Here is a 20,322-nt window from a genome sequence, read left to right on the forward strand (position 1 = left end):
AATATTAACACCACCCCCAAAATTACTCACCTTAAGTGTTAGGGTTATTTCCAGTTGTTATTTCTAATTTCATTCAAATGCATTGCTTGCTTTGAGCTAACTCTTACCGTTCCTACATTGCCCTACTTGCACTTATATCATTGTTGTTTTGATCCCAGCCAATGCAAATGTGCAATCTGATAAACTCCAGCTAATTTTATTGTTATTAATTAAAAAAAAAAAAAAACCAAAAAAAAACAAACCTACATGTCGGCATTTAGATACGTGCATTTACTCTTTGATAGATGTTCTCCAGTCCTAAGGAATTGTCAGTACTTATGAAAAGGATGAAAGACACTCAACTACATTATCTGTCTTCTGAAGCCTATGGTGCTCTTTATATCCAACGAATACTGTGCTTTGTGCTTTTAGCTTTATTCTCTGCTTAGTTTTTGCTTCTTTGCCAAATGTGCAGTCATGCATCTTAACAATGAGTAGTCCATGCTCTAAAAACTATTTTCTTTGAGCTGCAGCTTCCTTATGTAGCTTGGAAACCAGAGGGCAGGCATAGAGCTGAAATAAGGAGATAGGCTGAGAACTGGGACAAAACAGATAAGGTCATTCTCTGTTTTATTGTTGTTACAGGATATTTGTTTCCCTCTGATCCCTTTTCCACATCAGAACTGGTAAAATTTGTGAGTTGTCAACCCCGGATAGGACCCAGCACTCTTGGTGTAGAATAACTTGTACTATCATAGCCTCTGAGGTTTAAAACTTACAGCTCTATCTACATTGCAGATAGGCGTCTATGTTGCATGTTGTTAGGGTGAAGCGTGTATATTCTATATATCTGTAGAAATTCAGGGTTAATGTATGTTTTATACTCAGCAATTATAACTTGCCAGTCGTAACAATGCTGCTTTAATTTCATAACTTCTTGTAAAATGAAAAGGAGCTACGGAAGTCCTTCTATATCTTAATTCACTCCTTTTTAACAGAGTGAGTGTTGATAATTTTGTACGTTGAGTTCAGCATCTCAATGCTCTCCTTAAATAACGTGGCTTAAAAATGTTAGTTTTTACCAATTCATTCTGCTTTGCTTCACAATAAATATGCAATAAGGAAATATATTTTGGAAAGGTGTAGCATAAATCTCAGTGCTTCTAGCAAACTGTTGCAACTTGTGTTTTTATTAGCCTGCTTCTGTTAAGTGCCTGCAGCAGGATTCTTTCAGTATTGTGTCCGTGGTGCAATAAATAGGTCAGGCATCCATTAGAAAGCAGAGAAAGAGGCTGTTTACCAAGTAGTTTCCTGTATGAGTGGAACTCGGAGAACTGACATTTTGTTGAAACGCAGCTGGTGTTTAAATAAGTTTGAAAGCTTTGCTTACTGCCTGCTGAGAACCTCTAAAGTGACATATTGCTTTTAGGTTAAAATTGATGTGAGCTTTAAAATTATACATCTTATAAAATATTTGAATTTCTGTAGCTTTTTAGAAACACAGTACAAACAGACCTTTCTCTAAGGTAGTTTATCAGAGTAGTCTTCAAAGTGCAAGTTTCAAGAATGTACAAAAACTATTTCTTGAATACAAAGAGTAAATCTCTTAAGTACATTGCAAAGTCCTTTACTTACTATCATTAGCCTTTAACTCTCACAGTCTCTTTAGGCTTTTTTTGTAAAGCTCACACCTATTACAGTAACAATGAAAGACTGATGCCGCTAATTTTACTCTTTTTTGAGCTCTCACTAATTTCATTCTGGGAAATCTGAGAGCATTTTCCTACTTTGCTCTTATGAGATGCTAGAGATATGTAGAGTTCTTAGCTAAAATCTTAACAAAACACTCTGTACACTTCTTGTTCTTGGGATATAAAGGACAAAAGGAGCAAATAAAAATAGTTGATGATGCACAGAGTTAGGAGAAAGTGACCATAGTCCATTCATTTTGGTAAACTTCTTTCCTACAAGGGTGAGTAAACACGGTTTGGTTTTAGTTTTATCCAGGGAGTTGAACAGGTGTATAAAAATAACAACAAAACTTTTGAGCACTTTATGTTCAAAGTTTGCTGGTAGTCATAATGGTCTCTGAGACAAAGGTATTCAGGTGTCAGACAGAGTGAGGAGAAAGAACAAGTCCTTTCTTGATAACATGATGTTTGTGTTCAGTTACTGCTGCTTCCTGATAAATACATTCATTCTTGTATTCAGGCATCTGTAGACACACACATACACACTGGATAGCTTATATATTTTTTTTTTTAACAACTTAATGTACCCTTAGTAGAGAGTAAACTGTGAATCTTCAAGTCTTCATAAATATCCTTTCATTCTTGGATTTGTCAAGTACAATATGTCTGCTGTACCTGTTTGGGCTAGAGGAACAGGTATTTCAAACAAAAGATGTTGGACTTTGTCCCCACAGTTTACGGAATCATTGCGGGATTTGAAAAACAAAATTTTCTACCTAATATTTTGATCTGTCACAAGAATTTAGTTAGGGGTTTCAGTGATGGTCTGCTGGTCATGATTTAAAAAAATAATTTAAGAAAAAGATTAGCCCCCTGCCTGAGCTATGCTGGTAAAAACATTGTAAATAGGCATTGTATGGTTCATATATACCTCCAAGAGCATAATGTTTGCACAGAGAGATGGAAATAGCTGAATGAAAAGGGAAGGGGAAATAAGGTGTTATTTTTGATGTTGTGCATTCATGAGTACTCATAGTACCATTTCTTGCTTCCCAATCTAAAAAAGACTTCAGAGTGTTACGAGTTAATGAACTTGCTTCACTTTTAAAGGATATCTTGCTTCATTTTAATTTCTCTGTGTTGGCATTCAGAGGATGAAGGTCAGACATTATCATGGCAGGCTTTGTGGGAAAACTTTCTTGTTTTCTTAAGGGGCACAGGTGGTAGGGAAAGTCAGGAGATGAAGACTAAGAGAAGGTCACTTTAGAAAACCTAATTCTTTCTGGCTGAACACGAAATGGCCATCACATCCCAACATGTTCAGTACTTTGCAAATGATGGAAGTGTTGGATTGCTGAGCTAGCACACACATGGTAATTATGTATCATACATACACAAAACAAAGTGTTAATTCTAGCTCTTCTTGAACACATACTGTAAGCATGGCCAGTATTTGCCTGTTGCAGTTTATGCAGTTTATATTATATGGAAGTGTTGGATTGCTGAGCTAGCACACACATGGTAATTATGTATCATACATACACAAAACAAAGTGTTAATTCTAGCTCTTCTTGAACACATACTGTAAGCATGGCCAGTATTTGCCTGTTGCAGTTTATGCAGTTTATATGCCCTATAAGCAAGGGGGATGTATTGCTGAAATGCTGTCTGTAAGACCAAGTTGCCAAGGAGTAGGACCACAGTACTAAAGAGGCTGCTGTAAAACTGAAGTGGTACTTATGTTTTAACATCACAAAACACAAGTGCACAGTGATCAGATCTTTTAAGATGGTTTTCTTCTCTTCTCCCTCATGCATGCACACACAGTAATTTAGCTTAACTGGTAGGTCTATATCTTTTGCTTTGCCTAAGCTTTCTTTTAAATAGCTAGCACTTTCATCTGCAGCTCTGCGCTAGCACTTATTTTAGCTTTCTTCCAGTATGACCAGGCTGCCTAGTCTCTTCTCTCAGTCCATGAGTTTTGTCCTTCTGCTCTCATAACAGTAATCACCTGGGGAACAATATTTACATTCCTGAATTGCTCACCCAAAATAGGAAGTTGGGTGGAAACAGTCTGTCCTACATAACTTCCATTGCTTCCTGGTTTGGGTGGGAGAGGAAGTAGGAGTACTGAAACACTGCTAAAGAGACTGTTCTCATGGTAGTGATGACCTAAGTGTAGTTTGTGGAACACAGAATTGGGGGAGGGGGGGAACCCTTACCTAGATTTTTTTTTTTACAATTCAGCCCATTAAATGGGCAATTGGAAAATACCGTATATTCCTAAAAGTAAGTTGTACCTTCAAATAGATTTTAAAAAGACTGGTTTTAAAAGTTAAAAAGACCAAACACTTACCAGAGTACTTCAGAGATGACTTGGTATCTTCCCCATAATACAAACTGTGGAGAAAATACAGCATAGAGAAGACTTTTCCACACTTATGCGATGCCAGAAATTCAATACCGTGCTGATTCTGTACTCAGTCTACTATGCAACATCTGCGCACCACTGAAAACAGGAGCTTTTAGCAGAAATGCTGAACTAATCATCCAGTTTAAAGGCTGGAGAGTTGTCCTGTGCATTTAAACCCCAACTGAAAATTGATGATCTTGGGAAGACTAGGGGGGGCTTTTATACAGGGCTTTAAAGTAGTTGGATATCCTTATAATCTGATAATAATTCTCTGGTTTCTTGGTATTCATTTCCTGAAAAATATTAAAGCTTGTATTTTGCTTTAAATGCATTCCTGGTAATTCTGTCATTTCTTTCAAATATCCACATTTTCAGCCTTGTGTGCATCTCTTATAATCAATATCTGGTAAAGTACAAAACCTTGTATTGAAGTTCTACTTAATTTCCATGGTAAAAAAAAAAAAAAATTGTTCTTAACAAGGTGTTTTCTACTACATTACCCTGCAATTTCTTGCAGTCTGCACAGAAAGTGATACTGCTTTCTAGCCTATACCCCCCAAAAAATCATTTATTCAAAAGTAAACATTCTCTCAAATGTCAGTATAAACAAGGTAGATATTTGAACACTTGATGTTTAATGTTTGGAATAGCTGATTATCAGACCGCATTTATCTCACTCGCGAGTGTATGCCAAAGGAGTGAGTGTGATATGTTGAGCTTGCATAAGCAGAGACATTTCTTCTAATAATCATAGAGCTGTCATTCTAGATGTAGGTGAGGTAAGACTTCATGCAACAGTAAGAAGTTCTGGTTTATAAGAAATTACAGTGTAAAATTCCTAATGCTTAAAGTCATTCTTGCATTTACACTTGCAGGATGTATTTTTTCAAGCCCTTTAAATGCATCACCTTTTGGAGTTCATGTCCTGAGAACAGAATCTAGAGGTCTTCCTCTGAAATCTTACGTAATTATGTACATTTACTTGATTTAGAAACAAGGCTATCTAATAAAAGTATAAATTCCATATTTCAGACATGCAAGAAAGCATTTCAGTCAGGCTGAGGGAAGCCAGCTGGACGAGGTTCGACAAGTGATGGGGATGTTGGCCTTTCCTTCAGACACTCATATTTCCCCCTATAAGGTAACGTTATGTTTGAAATTCAGTGGTACAGCAGAACAATAAAATATATGTTGCCGTTCTTTTTCTTACAGGAAAATGCATTGATAATCTGAAGATCAAATGTTGTTCTAATTTTACTTTCCAAAATCCACCTTTATAATAGTCCTTAATTCTAATAAACAGTCCTTGCCTGTACACTAATCCAGGTAGTATTTGTGTTGTCGCACTTGGCTCTTACCATTAATGGACAGATTCGTACTGAGCTAGGCTTACCACAAACCCAGCACTAAAGATCTGTGGGACTGGAAGCGTGATAATGCCAATATACAGCAAGGGACAGAAGATGGGGAAGTACAAATTAAAAAAAAATGCGTGTTGTTCAACATACTAGGCTGTGGCCTTAATATGCTAGCAGCAGTTCTTAACTCTACTTCTCAAATTACTGTTCTTGCGGTGGTTGGGATGAAGAAAGGAAGGATTATTTGAATTATCTGAAAACAGTATTTTTGATGCTTAAAAATGTTTATTTGGAGTTTGCAAATTAATGTAGATATTAGTGGTAATATCAACCTCTAAATTTGAATCAAGCAAAATTCAGAGGTAGTTGCTGTTTTTACAGAGTTTGTTCTGTGGTCATGTGCTAATTCACTTTTTTTAATTTGGCATTGGACGCAGAAGGTAGACAAGAGTAGAGGTGGCAAAGCAAGACGAGACCTGTGAAATGCCAAGCCAATGTGTGGCAATGCCAGTATAAACATGTTTTTTGAACAATTGATGATGAAACCAATGGTTTAACAAAACAAGCACATACACACAAAAAAAACGCACAAAAAACCCCACAAAAAACCAACCAAACTAACAACCCACAGAATTAATTTGAATGTATTTGCTAATCCTGGAGTCCTAGAAGGATCCTGGTATTTTGGATTCTACATTTGATATGAGTTAAGAGCATAAATGATAGATGTGTTAAAAGACTGGGTGTAAGAGCTTATTGTTGTTTTAGTAGTTAGAAAGAAATAGGAAATGAAAATCCTGTATTTTGTTCTAAGGGCTAGTTTGGACAGAATGTTTCAATGAAAGAGAGCAAGGAAAAAAGCTAGTATTGTTTCATGTACAACCATACAATTGGAACAAATTCCCTGCTGGTTTTTATGGATCTGACTTAAAATATTGTAGTTTATGGAAGTTACATTTTGGGTCCTCTAATAATGACCTAGACAAACAGAATCATAGAGTGCACGCTTGTTTGGAGATACCTTTAACATGTTGCCTAGGAGTTCTGTGCATAAATGGCTTCTTAAAATGGCTTTAAGTAAAATTACTTTTAAATTTGTGAGAATTTGTCAGATCATATCTCTCTAATCAATTGATTTTTATTAATCCATGGGAAGAAGCATGGGAAGAAGTTGAACACAACTTTCTCCCGCTTGTTGTCCTATCTTTTAGGACTTTAAGGAAAACAAATCTAATGTGGCAAAACAAGCTATTTTCTTTTGATATTCTTGGAACAAGCTTGTGTAGCTGTGGCTGGAATTAGTCCAGCTGGGTGTTTCATAAATTGATACTTCTGTGTCCCGTCACCTAGGCCCTTAATCATTAGCTCTTCTTAATCATTAGTTGTACTTTATCTCTTTATCATGGATCTGTTGTAGGCTCTGTCTGTTACCTCAAGAATTGCCTTAAGGTCGGAACAAAAGCTTCCTCCTGGAACTCTGGAAACATTCTGGCTTTAAATGGGGCAGGTGATAGAGCAAACAGACATGCAGTCTGGTGGCAGAAACAGTGCTTTTGGATAAAAGTTCTCAGGCCAGTCTGATCATCTTGGGATGGGGGAATTCCAGGGTACAGGCTACAACCAGAGGTAATGCTGGAGTCCATCCTTCTCCAGTGTCTCTACCTGAATGAACAGGGAACTGATGAGAGACAGAGTGGGCCAGGGTACAAAGCAAAGCATAAAGACCAGGGTCTACCTGGTAAAATCACCACCTAATAATTTTGGTATAACATATTTTGAGTATAACATATTTTGAATATACTACTCAGTGTATTGTCTGTCACCAAGTCTTTGATTATTTTTTTTTAAAAAGCCTGTTTTATAAACTAAAAAATATATTAAAATATATTACTGTTTCTCCTAGTTGCTTCAAAGTGTAGTATTGCACAGTTGATAATATGAACTTATTTCTAAGATAAACATTGTCAGTTCTTATGAGCAAAATGCAGGTTTATGGATACAAAGGAGAAGGGGCGCTAGCAGAAGAAAGGATTGGGTCTTTGCCTGTGTATATAACATAATGACTATTTTTTTCAAAGGGTCTTCACTTCTTACATGACTCTCACAGCATTACTTTTAGGATTCAACATATCCTTGACCTGTGGGTTTAGTTCTTGATTCCATGAAAAAAATCCTGACTTAAATACTGTTTCATTTTTTAGGTAACCCACAGCATTACAATATATATTAAAGAATTTTGTCCATAAAAGCATAGCTTGGCTAAGCTTTCTCTAACCTGGGCTTGTGCCAGCTCTTCAAATTAAAACCTTTTTTCCTCCCTCAGAACTGATACAAAATTCTGTAAACATTACATATTACAAAGAGGTATCTGCAGAATTAGTCTCACTTGAGGTAAAAGACGCTTCTGACTTTTCGATGTTAATGGTTCAGAGGCTATGGAGCAAACATGCCACTATACTAATGTTGATTCATGAGTAGGCCAGCATTCTAGAAAACTAAATGCAAGAAATAGCCTTACCAGGATTTACACACCTTAATTAGAACATTTGGTAGATGACGGAAGGCATGGGACTGGAATCTGCAGTTAGATTGCTTTTGACAGAGCAAGGAAGATCGTATGTAGGGATCTCTTACTGCAGAATCATTTCACCTGGACCTTTGCACAGACAATGTGCACGCTGTAAAAATGAAAGCGTCTTCATTGAACTCAGATCTTATGTTTTTAGGAGTTCATGTGCACAAGTATAATGAAAAGTAAGTTTGGAGATTTGAATATTGTTGTGCCAGCTGTTTTAAGTAGTACTTGATTTAAATCATATTTCTAGTAAACTAGTGTTAAAGGGTACTTTCTAAACAAGTATATGCATACTACGCATTAGCATGTGTACTTTTATGTTGGATTCAGTCTAGTGAGTTTTGCACAATTTACCACTCGCAGGCTTTTTTCCCTCCAGACAATTAGATTGAAAACAACTTATAGTTGTGTTATTGTTTTTAACAGGATCTCTTGGACCCTGCTCGATGGAGAATGCTGATCCAACAGTTTAGATATGATAACTACAGACTACATCAGCTGGGAAACAATTCTGTTTTTACTATAACACTCCAGGCAGGCCTTTCAGCTATAAAAACACCGTATCCTTTAATGTAGATACTACTGTTGAGTGCAAAAAAGCATTGTGATTTTTTTTCATTTTATGGACGCTTTTCGGAGAGCTCCAAGAGGAGATGTGACATGTGAATATTTTTGCTCATGAGTTGTTTAAATGGAGTATGAATTGGTCTCTCTATTAAATTAAGGAGATATTATAATAAATGGCATTATGGCTTAAGAAAAACAAGCCCAAACCAAAATTTTAAGGTGAAATCTACATTGCATTTGCATGCTAGGCTATCTTGCTGTGTGTCTTAAGTTAGTGAATATATCTGCAAAACTTAGTGCGCTGGGTCAGAATTATTATTTTTAAGCACTTACACACAAGTTTACCCTGTCTGGTTTTATGTGAATGTTCAAATACATCCTGCATCTTTTGAAACTTAGTTGAATTTGCTACACGTGGTGGTGCGTTAAGGAAGGGCCAGTGCTATTGAAGTGTTCTACATCAGAAACTGACCTGTAGAGAGTGCCAGGCACTTGTTGCTCACTCCTCTTCCTTGAAACAAAGGAAGCACTTGATTCTTTTACGTACACATTAAACTTGAATTAAATGGTCCTGCACACTCTATAACTTAGGTTATATTTGCACAGTTTACTATCGTTTTTCCAGTGTTTGCCATTAACTAATTGTTGTTGCGTTTTGTGGTGGTTGTTCCTTAACTTGCTGTTAAACAGACAATGTTATAAAGAGGATGGGAGCTCAAAAAACCCAGACTGCCCTGTGTGTAGCAAATCCCTGAACAAGCTGGCTCAGCCTCTGCCTATGGCACATTGTGCCAACTCCCGACTAGTCTGCAAGATTTCGGGGGATGTAATGAACGAAAATAATCCTCCTATGATGTTACCAAATGGATATGTCTATGGATACAATGTAAGTGTTGAAATCAATGACTTACTAAACTCTACAATAGCAGTGGTTATACTAACTTTCTATATCAGAATAAGAGTTTATAAATTCAGGAAGCTAGAAGTATCTTCTATATTAACAGAAGAAAAATAACTTCCTGCAGTAATTTTTAAAGGAGTGTATATTTGTGATTAAATTGGTCTTTAAAGAAGCTAATGTCTGACTATATGAGTTTATAACATGAAATCAAATGGCATTGGAAATCGTTCCCTCTAGAGAGCAATAATGTAGAATAAGTAACTTCCGCGGGCAAAGATACTTTGACCTCAGACTATAGCACCGTTTTTAATAAATAAATAAAAAGTTTATTTACTAAACAATTAAATAATGCTTTGGGTTACTATTGTGAATATTATCTTTTGATTTCACTCTTTTTCAGTCTCTGCTTTCTATTCGTCAAGATGACAAAGTAATTTGCCCAAGAACCAAAGAAGTCTTCAACTTCTCACAAGCTGAGAAAGTCTACATCATGTAGGTCCACAAACCACATGATGAAGTGCCGCTGGAATTTTGACACAGTGTGTATTGGCATACCCTGTAAAGGGGGGGGCCTTAATGTGTGGCAAAGAAGCAAAACCTGCCACCTTGGGGATCAGACCTGTCGGTGGCATTATTGTTTCTTGCGACCAAAGATCAATGAGCATCAATAAACACTCTTTAAAAAAAAAAAAAGAGAGGAATTATGACTTAAGTTTGTACTTGAATAAAAACAAAAATGAATTTTGATTGTTAAGGTTTTGTAACATAAAGTAAAAAAATTGGATTCTTCTCAAAAGTACTTTCATCTTCTAAAGGATAACTTTAAAGATGGACACTTGCACTGGGGGAAAAGTGAAAAGTTACAACAGATTTGAAATTAAATCCATTTTTCTTCCCTCTTTTTCACAATTGTCCAAGACCCTTTTGTTATCAAAGATTTCAGTACTACCAATGTGTTCTCCTTTAAGCTCCTCTTTGCCTTCTTTGTGATCCTCTCGTGAAGTAATCCTGAACATGAATGATGTAACTTATTTCCATGGGAAGATATTGATGTGTTTGACACAAGCCTGGCTTCTCTGGAGGATCAGCTAGGGACTGGTTTGAAGGAGTATGAAGTCTTTTTCCAAACCCAAATATTTTAAGGAGGTTGCATAAGTATCAAGAGGAACTGAGAACATTTCAGGCAAAATCCAATGCTTGTTTAAATGTTCTTTTTCCAGTCTACCATAGTGTTAAAGTCCTTCTAAAGTTATTAGTTATGTGCATAGGGTTCAATATGAAATCATTAGTGCTACTGCCTTATTTCTTGCTTTGAGAATGTACTCACATGAAAATGAGCTGGTATTCTTAAGTGTTGGGCGAAGTTTCTGAAGATGCCTTGCAGGATGATTACATAATTTTAGGGTCTAAATAGTATTCATTACTGAAACTAATAGTTCAATTTTAACAACTACAGAACACATCCTTATGACTTTTCAGAAGAATTAAACCATTGTAGTTTAAACAAAACCATATTGTAGAGGTTTGTATTTAGCGCTTATTTTTGCATGTTGATGTTGATTAGCTAATAAAAGATTGTAAATGTAAAACATGTTAATAAAAATTGTTTTCCATTTCTTGATTATATAAAATTAGAAAGCTGCTTTGTATTTAAATGTAAAAAAACCCCCCCTTTTATAAGGGGGTCTCTTAAAAGGGGTGCAACTTCCAAATGTTTTTTTAGTGTTCTGAGATTTTAAAAAAAAAAACAAACCACACCACAACCATAAACATTGTCCTTCAGAGCACTGCTTCAAACTTTTCGTATTTGAACAGTACTTTTTTTTTTCCTGTTGCTTCCTAGAAGGCTGCCTCGTGTCCTAGAGACTTTCTGTTGAACTGTTGTGGGAGGTGCTGGGTGCAAGGCTTTGAGGAGTGACTGAGTGCTTTCAAGAAAGCTAACAACAAATGCTGGAGGGACCACAACTTCTATTTGTGTTCAGCACTTAGAGATTACATATATATTAAGTGTATCAGCCACTCTGAACCTGTATAATGCAGTGGGATTTCCAGTGAGTATGTCTTAAAGGGTTCCCTTGTCAGTAAGCACATGTTATTAGGTGTATCTGGAACACTGCAGAGCTGCCGGCATGGCAGAGACCTGTGTTCCTGCACTTACTGCTGGGTCTGTTTCCCTCCACGTTTTTCTGAAGTGGCAGGTTTAGTGATGCTTTAGAACAAAGGCAATGTGCTGAGAGTAGGTGGAGGCAGGTAAGAGGAGAACTTGCATCAGTAACTGGAGTAATTGCTATCAGTGAAGCAGTAACGGATCTCTTCCTTGTGGGGCAAGAGTTGAAGCAGCATCAACTCGGGAGGGGAGAGGACGTCACCGTGGGGAGCAGCGTTGCTGAAACCCAAGTGAACAGTATCTGTTTTTCCTCAGCAGACTGTTCACAGCATCGTAGCAGAAGGGCAAAGGTAACTTTGAGAATGGAACATCACCTTTCCCTACTTCACAGAAATGCATAAAAGGCCAAAGGGAGGAAGGGGGTAGATTTACCAGCCCTGAGGAAACATGTAGTAACTGCACAACAATTGTAGGGCATGGAAATTGTTGCTTTCACTTCTCTTAAGTGCTAGTTAGAGCTGTGGTTTCCTGAGATTTCAGCTCTTTTTGCTTTCCGTGGCCTAAGCAGAGTGGTGGAGAAATCCCAGAAAAGCAGTTGAGGAGAGGAGGAGAGCAGCTGTCCTGCAGAAGGAGGCCTCCCCTTATGGAAGTGTCATCTCAGAGGGCCAGGGGCCACCACGAGGTCTCAGTCCCTGATGGTGTACTGTAAAGGAGGAGCGTAGGGCAGCTTCAGCTCTTCGTTAGCCATGATTGCTCACCTAGAAATCTGCAATCAACCAACCTGTTCTGAGTGCAGAAGACCTGTTAGATACAGGGGGCTGTAGCCTGGCTGAGCCCTGGGGACTGTGTCCAGTTCACGCACCCACAGGCTGGCTGTCATTTTCAGGCTTGCTCTGGCCTGGCTTTAGAAGTCTTCCAGCTTTATGAGGGTCAGAAATGGTGGGAGGGATGGATTGCTTTGGTGCAGTTTGGAGTTCTGGTTTGTATTCCCTGACTGCTCTCTGCAGCCTCGAGCCCAGAATCCAACAGAGGTGTCAGCTTATAGCTCGTATCATGGGTGGCTTCAGACATCAAACCAAGAGTGGTGTGTGACTCACAGTAAGTATAAATTTATTGCCTGTAAACATTGTTTCAATAACTGTTCTCTCCCTGTGTTGATTCTTGCCTGTGGGTCTGCTGAGAAGAGGACTTTCAAAGTGGTTCGTATCCCAGTGGTGAAGGTGGGGCAGGGATACAGAGGCTTTCCTCAACAGTGGGAAGTTTGGGTAAAGATCTCATTAAACCTGTCTCATTCTAGCAGCGTCTTGCATAGCAGTGGGGTCGTAAAACATAGGATGGGGAATAAGTTATACAACCTGACTGGCCAGATGTTGAAACTTCAACAAATAGCCATGATCTCCTGTATAGAAACCAAGTCTTTTCTGCCGGTCGTACATCTTGCCATGTCACCGGCAATGCCTGTTTCGTATCAATCAAAAAGTGGCCGTCAGCTACTTCAGATGAGATTCCTGGTCTTTTCATGGATAACCTGCATCATCTAAATGCCTGGTAGTATGCTGAAGTGGAAGACAGAAGACAATCCATTTATGTCTTTCAGAGTAGAAGTTCCTGCCTGTACGATGAGGGACATCCTTTTGAAATGGAAAAGGCTGATCAGTAAAGTGAAGCCTGATCTCCTCTCAAGATCCGACTGAGCTCTAAATGAACCATATACTTTATTGTGACCTTTTTTTCAGTCTTGCCAAGCAATGTAACAAAATGAGACTCGAGGCTCTGGATTTTGGCTGTGGTGTTCCTGTTGGAAAGCTAGTTTGACCCACTTGTGACCAGGACAGGTTTCTCTGATTTCCACAGTTAGACAGGGGTTGAGAATTGCCTTAACTTTTCCTTCTGTTTGTTGTGGCCCAAACCCCTGGTCTAAATGCTGAAGATTCTCTAATATTACAAAAGGAGAGAGGGGTATTGATAACTGTTCGTACTGGTAACTGTTCACCATGCCATGAGTTTCTTCGATACCTGTTTCAGCTCAAAGTATTCCATTATCTACCAGGCTGAGAAGGGTTCAAGATGCTGACAGCATAACACTTAGTAGATAGGAAGTAGTGAAGCAGATATAATATTCAGGGAAAACATTTTGCAGGAAGCTTTTAAGACTGATGAGCTGATATGGGTTGTTTTAGGTTTTTTTTCATATTATAAGCATGTCCTTTTCTACTCATTGATAAGATTACTTGTTGGGGAAAAAAAAGATGATTTGGGAGAAGAAAAATGAGAAAATTATGTACATCTGGTCGTCTGCCAAAAGGAAGCCTTTGAACATTCTTAATAGACTGTTCGGAAAGAAAGGTAACAGTTTGGCCTTTTTTCATGGTTCAGATAGCTTGAGCAGAATGCGCTGGGAGACACCAAGCGCTTTATCAGGGCATGCTTTGAGACCCACAACCACGCTGTGATCTTGTGCACTGAGTGTCCTGTAGCACTGTGCAGAGGTCCCTTGGTATAACAAAATGAGTATTTAAATCTTTTCCGTCCTGTTTGTCCACTTCCGTAATGAGGTATCAGATTCTGCTTAGCATGTTGTTTCTTCCAGCTGTGCCCTGAAGCCTACGGCACGACTGACACTGCGTCCCAGCGGGAGGCTCGTGGGCCTTGCTGCTTCCCTGTCTCGGTCTGGGACTCCTTAGGCCAGAGCGTTTGGTTGCACTGGAACAGGCTGCCCAGGGAAGTGGTGGAGTCACCGTCCCTGGAGGTATTTAGAACATGCATAGATGCGGTGCTTAGGGACGTGGTTTAGCGGTGGAGTTGGCAGTGCTAGGTTAACAGTAGGACTGGATGATCTTAAAGGTCTTTTCCAACTGATTCTATGATTCTATTCTCCAGCATACTCCACACTGAGAGCTGGTTTTGGAGGTTTACCTGGCTCTGAGCAGTGATTTTTCTGTGGCGTGACTTTCTGGCATTTGGTACAAATAATCTGTATCTTCAAAGGCAAAACCAGGCTTTAGTGATACCATGCTGTCCCAGCTGTCTAGCTCTATGCTTTCTGAATTGGTGTACCAAATAAAACCCCAGTGCAGATCAACAGGAGAGTTGATCGAGTTTGATCTTTATCTGATCCTTGAACAGATAAACTGCAAGTAGTTCCTTCTGGTCATTGAATGCTTTAGTAACTATTTGGGTTTATTTGATGATGAGGGGCACCTGCGGGTTAGATATTCACCAGGATCTCCCTGCCGTTATGCTTTTCCAAAGATTTAGTGTCTGGTTGGTTCTGCAATATGCATCAGCCACACTGAAAGGCAGGATTTCTTAATTTATTCATTTTAAAGAATTGGCCCTGTTAGCTAAGTTTTGAGAAGTTTTCAGCAGCTCAGCTTTCTCCTTGTTTCAGGAAGAAATCTAGGATGGGCAGAGGTGGCCAGCAGAACCTCTTCTTATCTCTTTACTAAGATTTCTTCTTCTTAGAGCCAGGTAGCTCCCGTCAGTAAAATAAAGTCTCTCTGGCACACAGTGAGGGGAAGACAATGTGCACTCATGAGCCAGCAAGGGGGAGCAAGAAGCTACAGCCCAGTTGTTGGACGTGAGGGCTGCAGAGGTTTTTGACACAATAGCTATGGAGCCAACGCAAAATAGTTCTACGTTATAGATGGCTTTCGTGAGAAGTTCAACGCATATCTGAGCTAGTCATTGAAAAATAGCTCATCTTGAGAGTTCTAGTCCCGCTTTCAGTTTGAACTGAAGTTCTAAGACTGTAAATGGAAGTTCTTCATTTCAGAAATGAAATTAGTCCTTATCATTGCTAGCTAGTGACAAGTTAATTTCACTGAGGAGTTCACAGTTCTGAATAAGATATTTCAGGCTCCACCATAAAATCCATGTTAAAATTATCAGATACCTGTATCCTAAGCCAGAGGAAATCAGCTGTAGGATAATTAGCACCGTAAGAAGAACAATAGGAAATAGCAAAACAATAAGAAATAGAAAAGGCTGCTGAACAGGAAAAGCTGTTTGTTTTGACTTATTAAAAATGAAAACAAGTGTTAGGGTAGAGTTAAGAAGTGCTATCAGCCAGCTATCTTTCAAAGAGGTTAAAATAAATGCAGAAGTTTTTAAAAGTGCAAGAGGAAAAAATTAACATGAAGCTACTGCATACTGTGTGGTTGACATCCAGGCTTGATTACAAAACTACGCCCAGCACCTTGCTGCTTGCTCCTGGCAAAGATGGCAAAGCTCTGCATTGGTGGGTGGGGTGGAGAGGGGGATAAACTGAGAAAACCAGAAATAACTTAGCAATGTGGAAGTGAAAAAATGTGTGCAAGTTATAGAAACCAAGTAATTGCTCTCCTGGAATTGTTAATTGTTCAGAACTAATGGAAAGAAGCTGTTGTAGTATCCACCTGGGGGTGGTATCATCTGAATGGAGAGTTTCTAATGTAGTCGCTGGGTTTTAAGGAAAAGGGGGGGAAAATCAACCTGAAGGATAACTGTAAGTGAGGGTGAAGGGGAGATGTTTACTGAGGACATGCTCAACATGAGCCAGCAGTGTGTGCTTGCAGCCCAGAAAGCCAACCGTGTCCTGGGCTGTACCAAAAGCAGGGTGACCAGCAGGTTGGGGGAGGTGATTCTGCCCCTCTACTCCACCTGGAGTATTGTGTCCAGCTCTGGGGGCCCCAGTACAAGGAAAGACATGGAGCTGTTGGAGCGAGTCCGGAGGAGGCCACGAAGATGATGAGAGGGCTGGAGCACCTCTCCTATGAGGACAGGCTGAGAGAGTTGGGATTGTTCAGCCTGGAGAAGAGAAGACTCAGGGTGAGACATTATAAGTAGCCTTCCAGTACCTGAAGGTGCCTACAGGAAAGCTGGAGAGGGACTGGTTACAAGGGCATGTACTGACAGGACAAGGGGGAATGGCCTTAAGCTGAAAGGTTAGATATAAGGAAGAAATTTTTTATGATGAGGGTGGTGAGGCACTGGCACAGGTTGCCCAGAGAAGCTGCGGATGCCCCATCCCTGGAAGTGTTCAAGGCCAGGTTGGATGGGGCTTTGGGCAACCTGGGCTAGTGGAGGGTGTCCCTGCCCATGGCAGGGGGGTTGGAACTAGATGATCTTTAAGGTCCCTTCCAACCCAAACCATTCTGTGATAATTATGCCATACTACCCTGATGAGTCTTCTCCAACAAAATCCAGCTGCAGTGCAGTACTACATGTGATGACATTAGCTAACAAGCGGAGAAGATGGGAATTAGAAATTGCACGAGGATCTGGCTAAAGGAGATGGGATAAGAAGTAGCATGAAGGGCATGTAACTGATGAAGTTCCGTGGGGATCTATTGTCAAGCTGATACTAGTTGTCATTTCTGTCGTTCCACAATAAGCAGAAATGTGCTGATGGGTCAAAATAGTAGATAGCCTCAGCCCAGAGGATGCTGGAATATTATCAGGAAGAAAAACAGGGAACCTTGAGGAGTAGACTAACAAAAAAACGAGATTGTTTTAGGATTAGTGTTCATTCAGCTGTTGATTAGGACCTCACTTGAAAAAATCCTCATTATATGCTGTGATCATGGAGGGCTTTGAGCCTCCAAAGTGTTGCATCTTCAGAGCAGAGAAATGCAACCCTAACATGGTGCTGCCCTCGGGATGAAGGAGCGAGGGCTGCAAAGGGGCCTGGTGCTACTGTGCTGGAAGCTGGAGTACAGTCCTGCTTGCTCCTGGCCATGTCTCTCTCACTGAAGCCGGAGCAGAGGGAGCACTGAGTTGTCAGCAGAGCGGACCAGAAATCCCAGCCCAGCTGGCTCAGGATAAGACATTTCCTTCACTTCCAAATTAATGTGGAAAACCGAAGCTGGTTAAGTGGGGGATAACACCCAAGGGGCTGGAACCCCCATCTGTACCTACTCCTTTGACCCTAATCCCTATCCCATAAGATTAAGTTTTATGTTGTGCATTTCTTGGGGAAATAGTTTTATTTACCCCACAGAGCAGAGGAGCAGATTTTCCCAGGGAGCTCATCTGAGTTCCCAGCCAGGACTTTTTCCTGACGGAGCCAGAAGGAAGAATGAAGGAGAGAAAGATGATAAAGCCTATTCACTTCAGGACAAAAAGATCATTAACTAACTTAAATATTTTGTTCCCCACCCATGGAGATTAAGCAGGATCATATAGACAAATTCCCCAAAAGGAAATAAACAGATAATAAAATCAGTAGACAATTTCCTTTTCCTTCTTTGCAAACCACAGCAAGACAAATCACTCAGAAGAGCCAAGAGCAGAACTGTGGGAAGTTCTTCAGGGTGCACGTGCGTACCCCATATGGAGATGTTTCCTCTGTTTAAAGTAGCAGCTTTAGGGACTCAAACCATAGAAATATTTTATTAAATATTGAAGTGGGTCAGGGGGGAACTGGTCTTAGGAAAGCTCAAGTTGCCCTGGATGCAGTCATTAAGGAAAACATTATATAGGGCTCTACATTAACTCTTTCCAGGTATACCATCATGCTGGCGTTGTGCTGTAATACCCAGCGAACTTCTCAGCTGGAACCAGGCCCGCTCCCCCATCCCTATCCCCTGCTGACGGAGGTGCTGTGCAGGAGGGTGAAAACCCCACAGGCAGGTTTTGAACCATCGTCTGCTTGTTGCTGCCCCTCCTCGGTTTGGAAGACCAGGTGGTTCCTCAATACAAACTGTTTTGCTACGTGGTGTGGGAGAAGAGGTTGTCTCTCCATGAGGATCGTGATGTGATTTTCTACCTTAGACTGTGCACACTCAAGTTGCCATCTTGTTGTCCTGCTTGTCTGTGCACAGGATCTCATGGTGACCAGAAATTATTTGATCCTATTCATGGCCAGTTTACAGGGCTGATTTCCACCATAGGGAATTGAGAAGTATCCAGGCAAGTGGTGAGGTGGTGCACCAGGAGAGTGTCTGCGGGTGGCTGCTGGAGCAAATGAAGCAGCAGCACTGGCTTGTGCTGTCTCTGTGCTGGCTGCAGAGAGACACTTGAGCAGCATGAGGATAGATGTCATGGAGACATCCCCCTCTACTCTGCCCTGGTGAGGCCACACCTGGAGTTCCATGTCCAGTTCTGGGCTCCCCAGCTCAAGAAAGACAGGGAACTACTGGAGAGAGTCCAGCGGAGGGCTGTGAGGATGATGAGGGGATGGGAGCATCTCTCATATGAGGAAAGGCTGAGAGAGCTGGGCCTGTTTAGCCTGGAGAAGAGAAGACTGAGAGGGGATCTCATCAACACTTATAAATATCTAAAGGGCTGGTGCCAAGAGGATGGAGCCAGACTCTTTTCAGTGGTGCCCAGTGACAGGCCAAGGGACAACAGGCACAAACTGGAACACAGGAAGTTCCATCTGAACATGAGGAAAAACTTCTTCACTGTGAGGGTGACAGAGCACTGGGACAGGCTGCCCAGGGAGGTTGTAGAGTCTCCTTCTCTGGAAATATTCAAAACCTACCTGGACACCATCCTGTGCAACCTGCTCTAGGTCATCCTGCTTTAGCAGGGGAGGTTGGGCTAGATGATCTCCAGAGGTCCCTTCCAACCCCTACCGATCTGTGATTGTGGGAGAGAGGGGTAGTCCAGCTCTGATCAACTTGGTCTAGTGCAATATTCCTATTTCAGGAGTATTACAACCTGTTTCCCGACTCTTCTGGAGTCAGCATGAGGCTTGAGCAGAACAGGCTCAGATTAACAGTTTATAGAGTCTGTAAATGGATCTTGTCCTCAAAGTGTTTGCAACTTGACCATCCTCTGGGTTCAGAGGGTGCCTAGAGCAGCTGTGCGGCTAACCCGAATGTATGGAAACTGAGACACAGCCAGCTCCAGGAGCAACAGCCCTGGAACGGGATGAACATGATCAAGTGTGTGATCTCCTCTTGTTAGATGGTCAGACAGTAAAGAATAGATGGGATCTGATGTTGTTGATGCAAATCTGTTGGGTTGTTTGGGTTTTTTTGCAGGAGCACTTTGTAAATGTTGATCTCAGATATTCATACTTTGAATTTCACTGGCATATTCATTGCCAGCTCTCCAGCTTCAGTGATGCATTTCCCACTTCCAAAACCAGTGAATAAAAAGGGTGCTGTTTTTACAGAAGAGCTAATTATTCAGTTTAACTACTAGGTATAGAAAAAAGCACAGTAGCTACAGCTGAATCACTGTGTTTTTCTCCTTCAGTTGTTAACAGAATTTCTTTGGCGTAACACCTATCGTGTCTTAATTTTTATAATCACTGGGAAGAATGTCACCTGCCTTGTTAAGAGAGAAATTATCCTACCCTTGTCCAAAACATGTTTCCTGTCTCGATGTTTGAAGCCCTCCTCTGGGGAGGTAAAATTAAGAATTCCTTGCTGACGTAAGATTAGCAGTTGCCACATCCAGAAATACCTCTCTTATTCTAAACCAATTAGCAAAGGATAATGACTGGTTTCTTTGCATCAGGAAACTATAAATAACACAGCCTGTGATCTCTGTGTCTGAGGATGTGAGATGCTGGATTAAATTTTGATCTCAATAAGGTATTTGTCTTAATTCTTTCCCTCTACACCTTGTATTTCAAGGAACAGCATGAAAAGGAATTAAGAGTGCTGGTACCATTTTTGTCATTTTGGCTGAAGAAGCCAAGAAGAACTTTTGGGCCATCGAACCTAGCACTGAACCTTCAGGTTTCTATTTAAAAATTATTATTGCAAAATAATACCTCCATCTAGGATCTGACAAG

The 20,322-nt window shown here is 40.3% G+C and overlaps 1 protein-coding gene across 6 annotated transcripts in view; it reads left to right on the plus strand.

Moving 5' to 3' along the window:
• The window catches only part of MAEA (macrophage erythroblast attacher, E3 ubiquitin ligase), a 51,753-nt gene extending 40,638 nt beyond the window's left edge, over positions 1-11,115 (plus strand). For all 6 annotated transcript variants that reach the window (XM_054824281.1, XM_054824277.1, XM_054824275.1 and 3 more), the window contains 4 exons: positions 5,116-5,224; positions 8,443-8,576; positions 9,274-9,469; positions 9,885-11,115. In XM_054824281.1, coding sequence (XP_054680256.1) covers positions 5,116-5,224; positions 8,443-8,576; positions 9,274-9,469; positions 9,885-9,980 — 535 coding nt within the window. In that variant the 3' untranslated portion in view covers positions 9,981-11,115. The remainder of the gene's footprint in view (positions 1-5,115; positions 5,225-8,442; positions 8,577-9,273; positions 9,470-9,884) is intronic.
• Positions 11,116-20,322: the final 9,207 nt, after the last annotated feature.

The sequence above is a fragment of the Grus americana genome, chromosome 4, assembly GCF_028858705.1.
Source record: "Grus americana isolate bGruAme1 chromosome 4, bGruAme1.mat, whole genome shotgun sequence".
Taxonomy (NCBI): Eukaryota; Metazoa; Chordata; class Aves; order Gruiformes; family Gruidae; genus Grus; species Grus americana.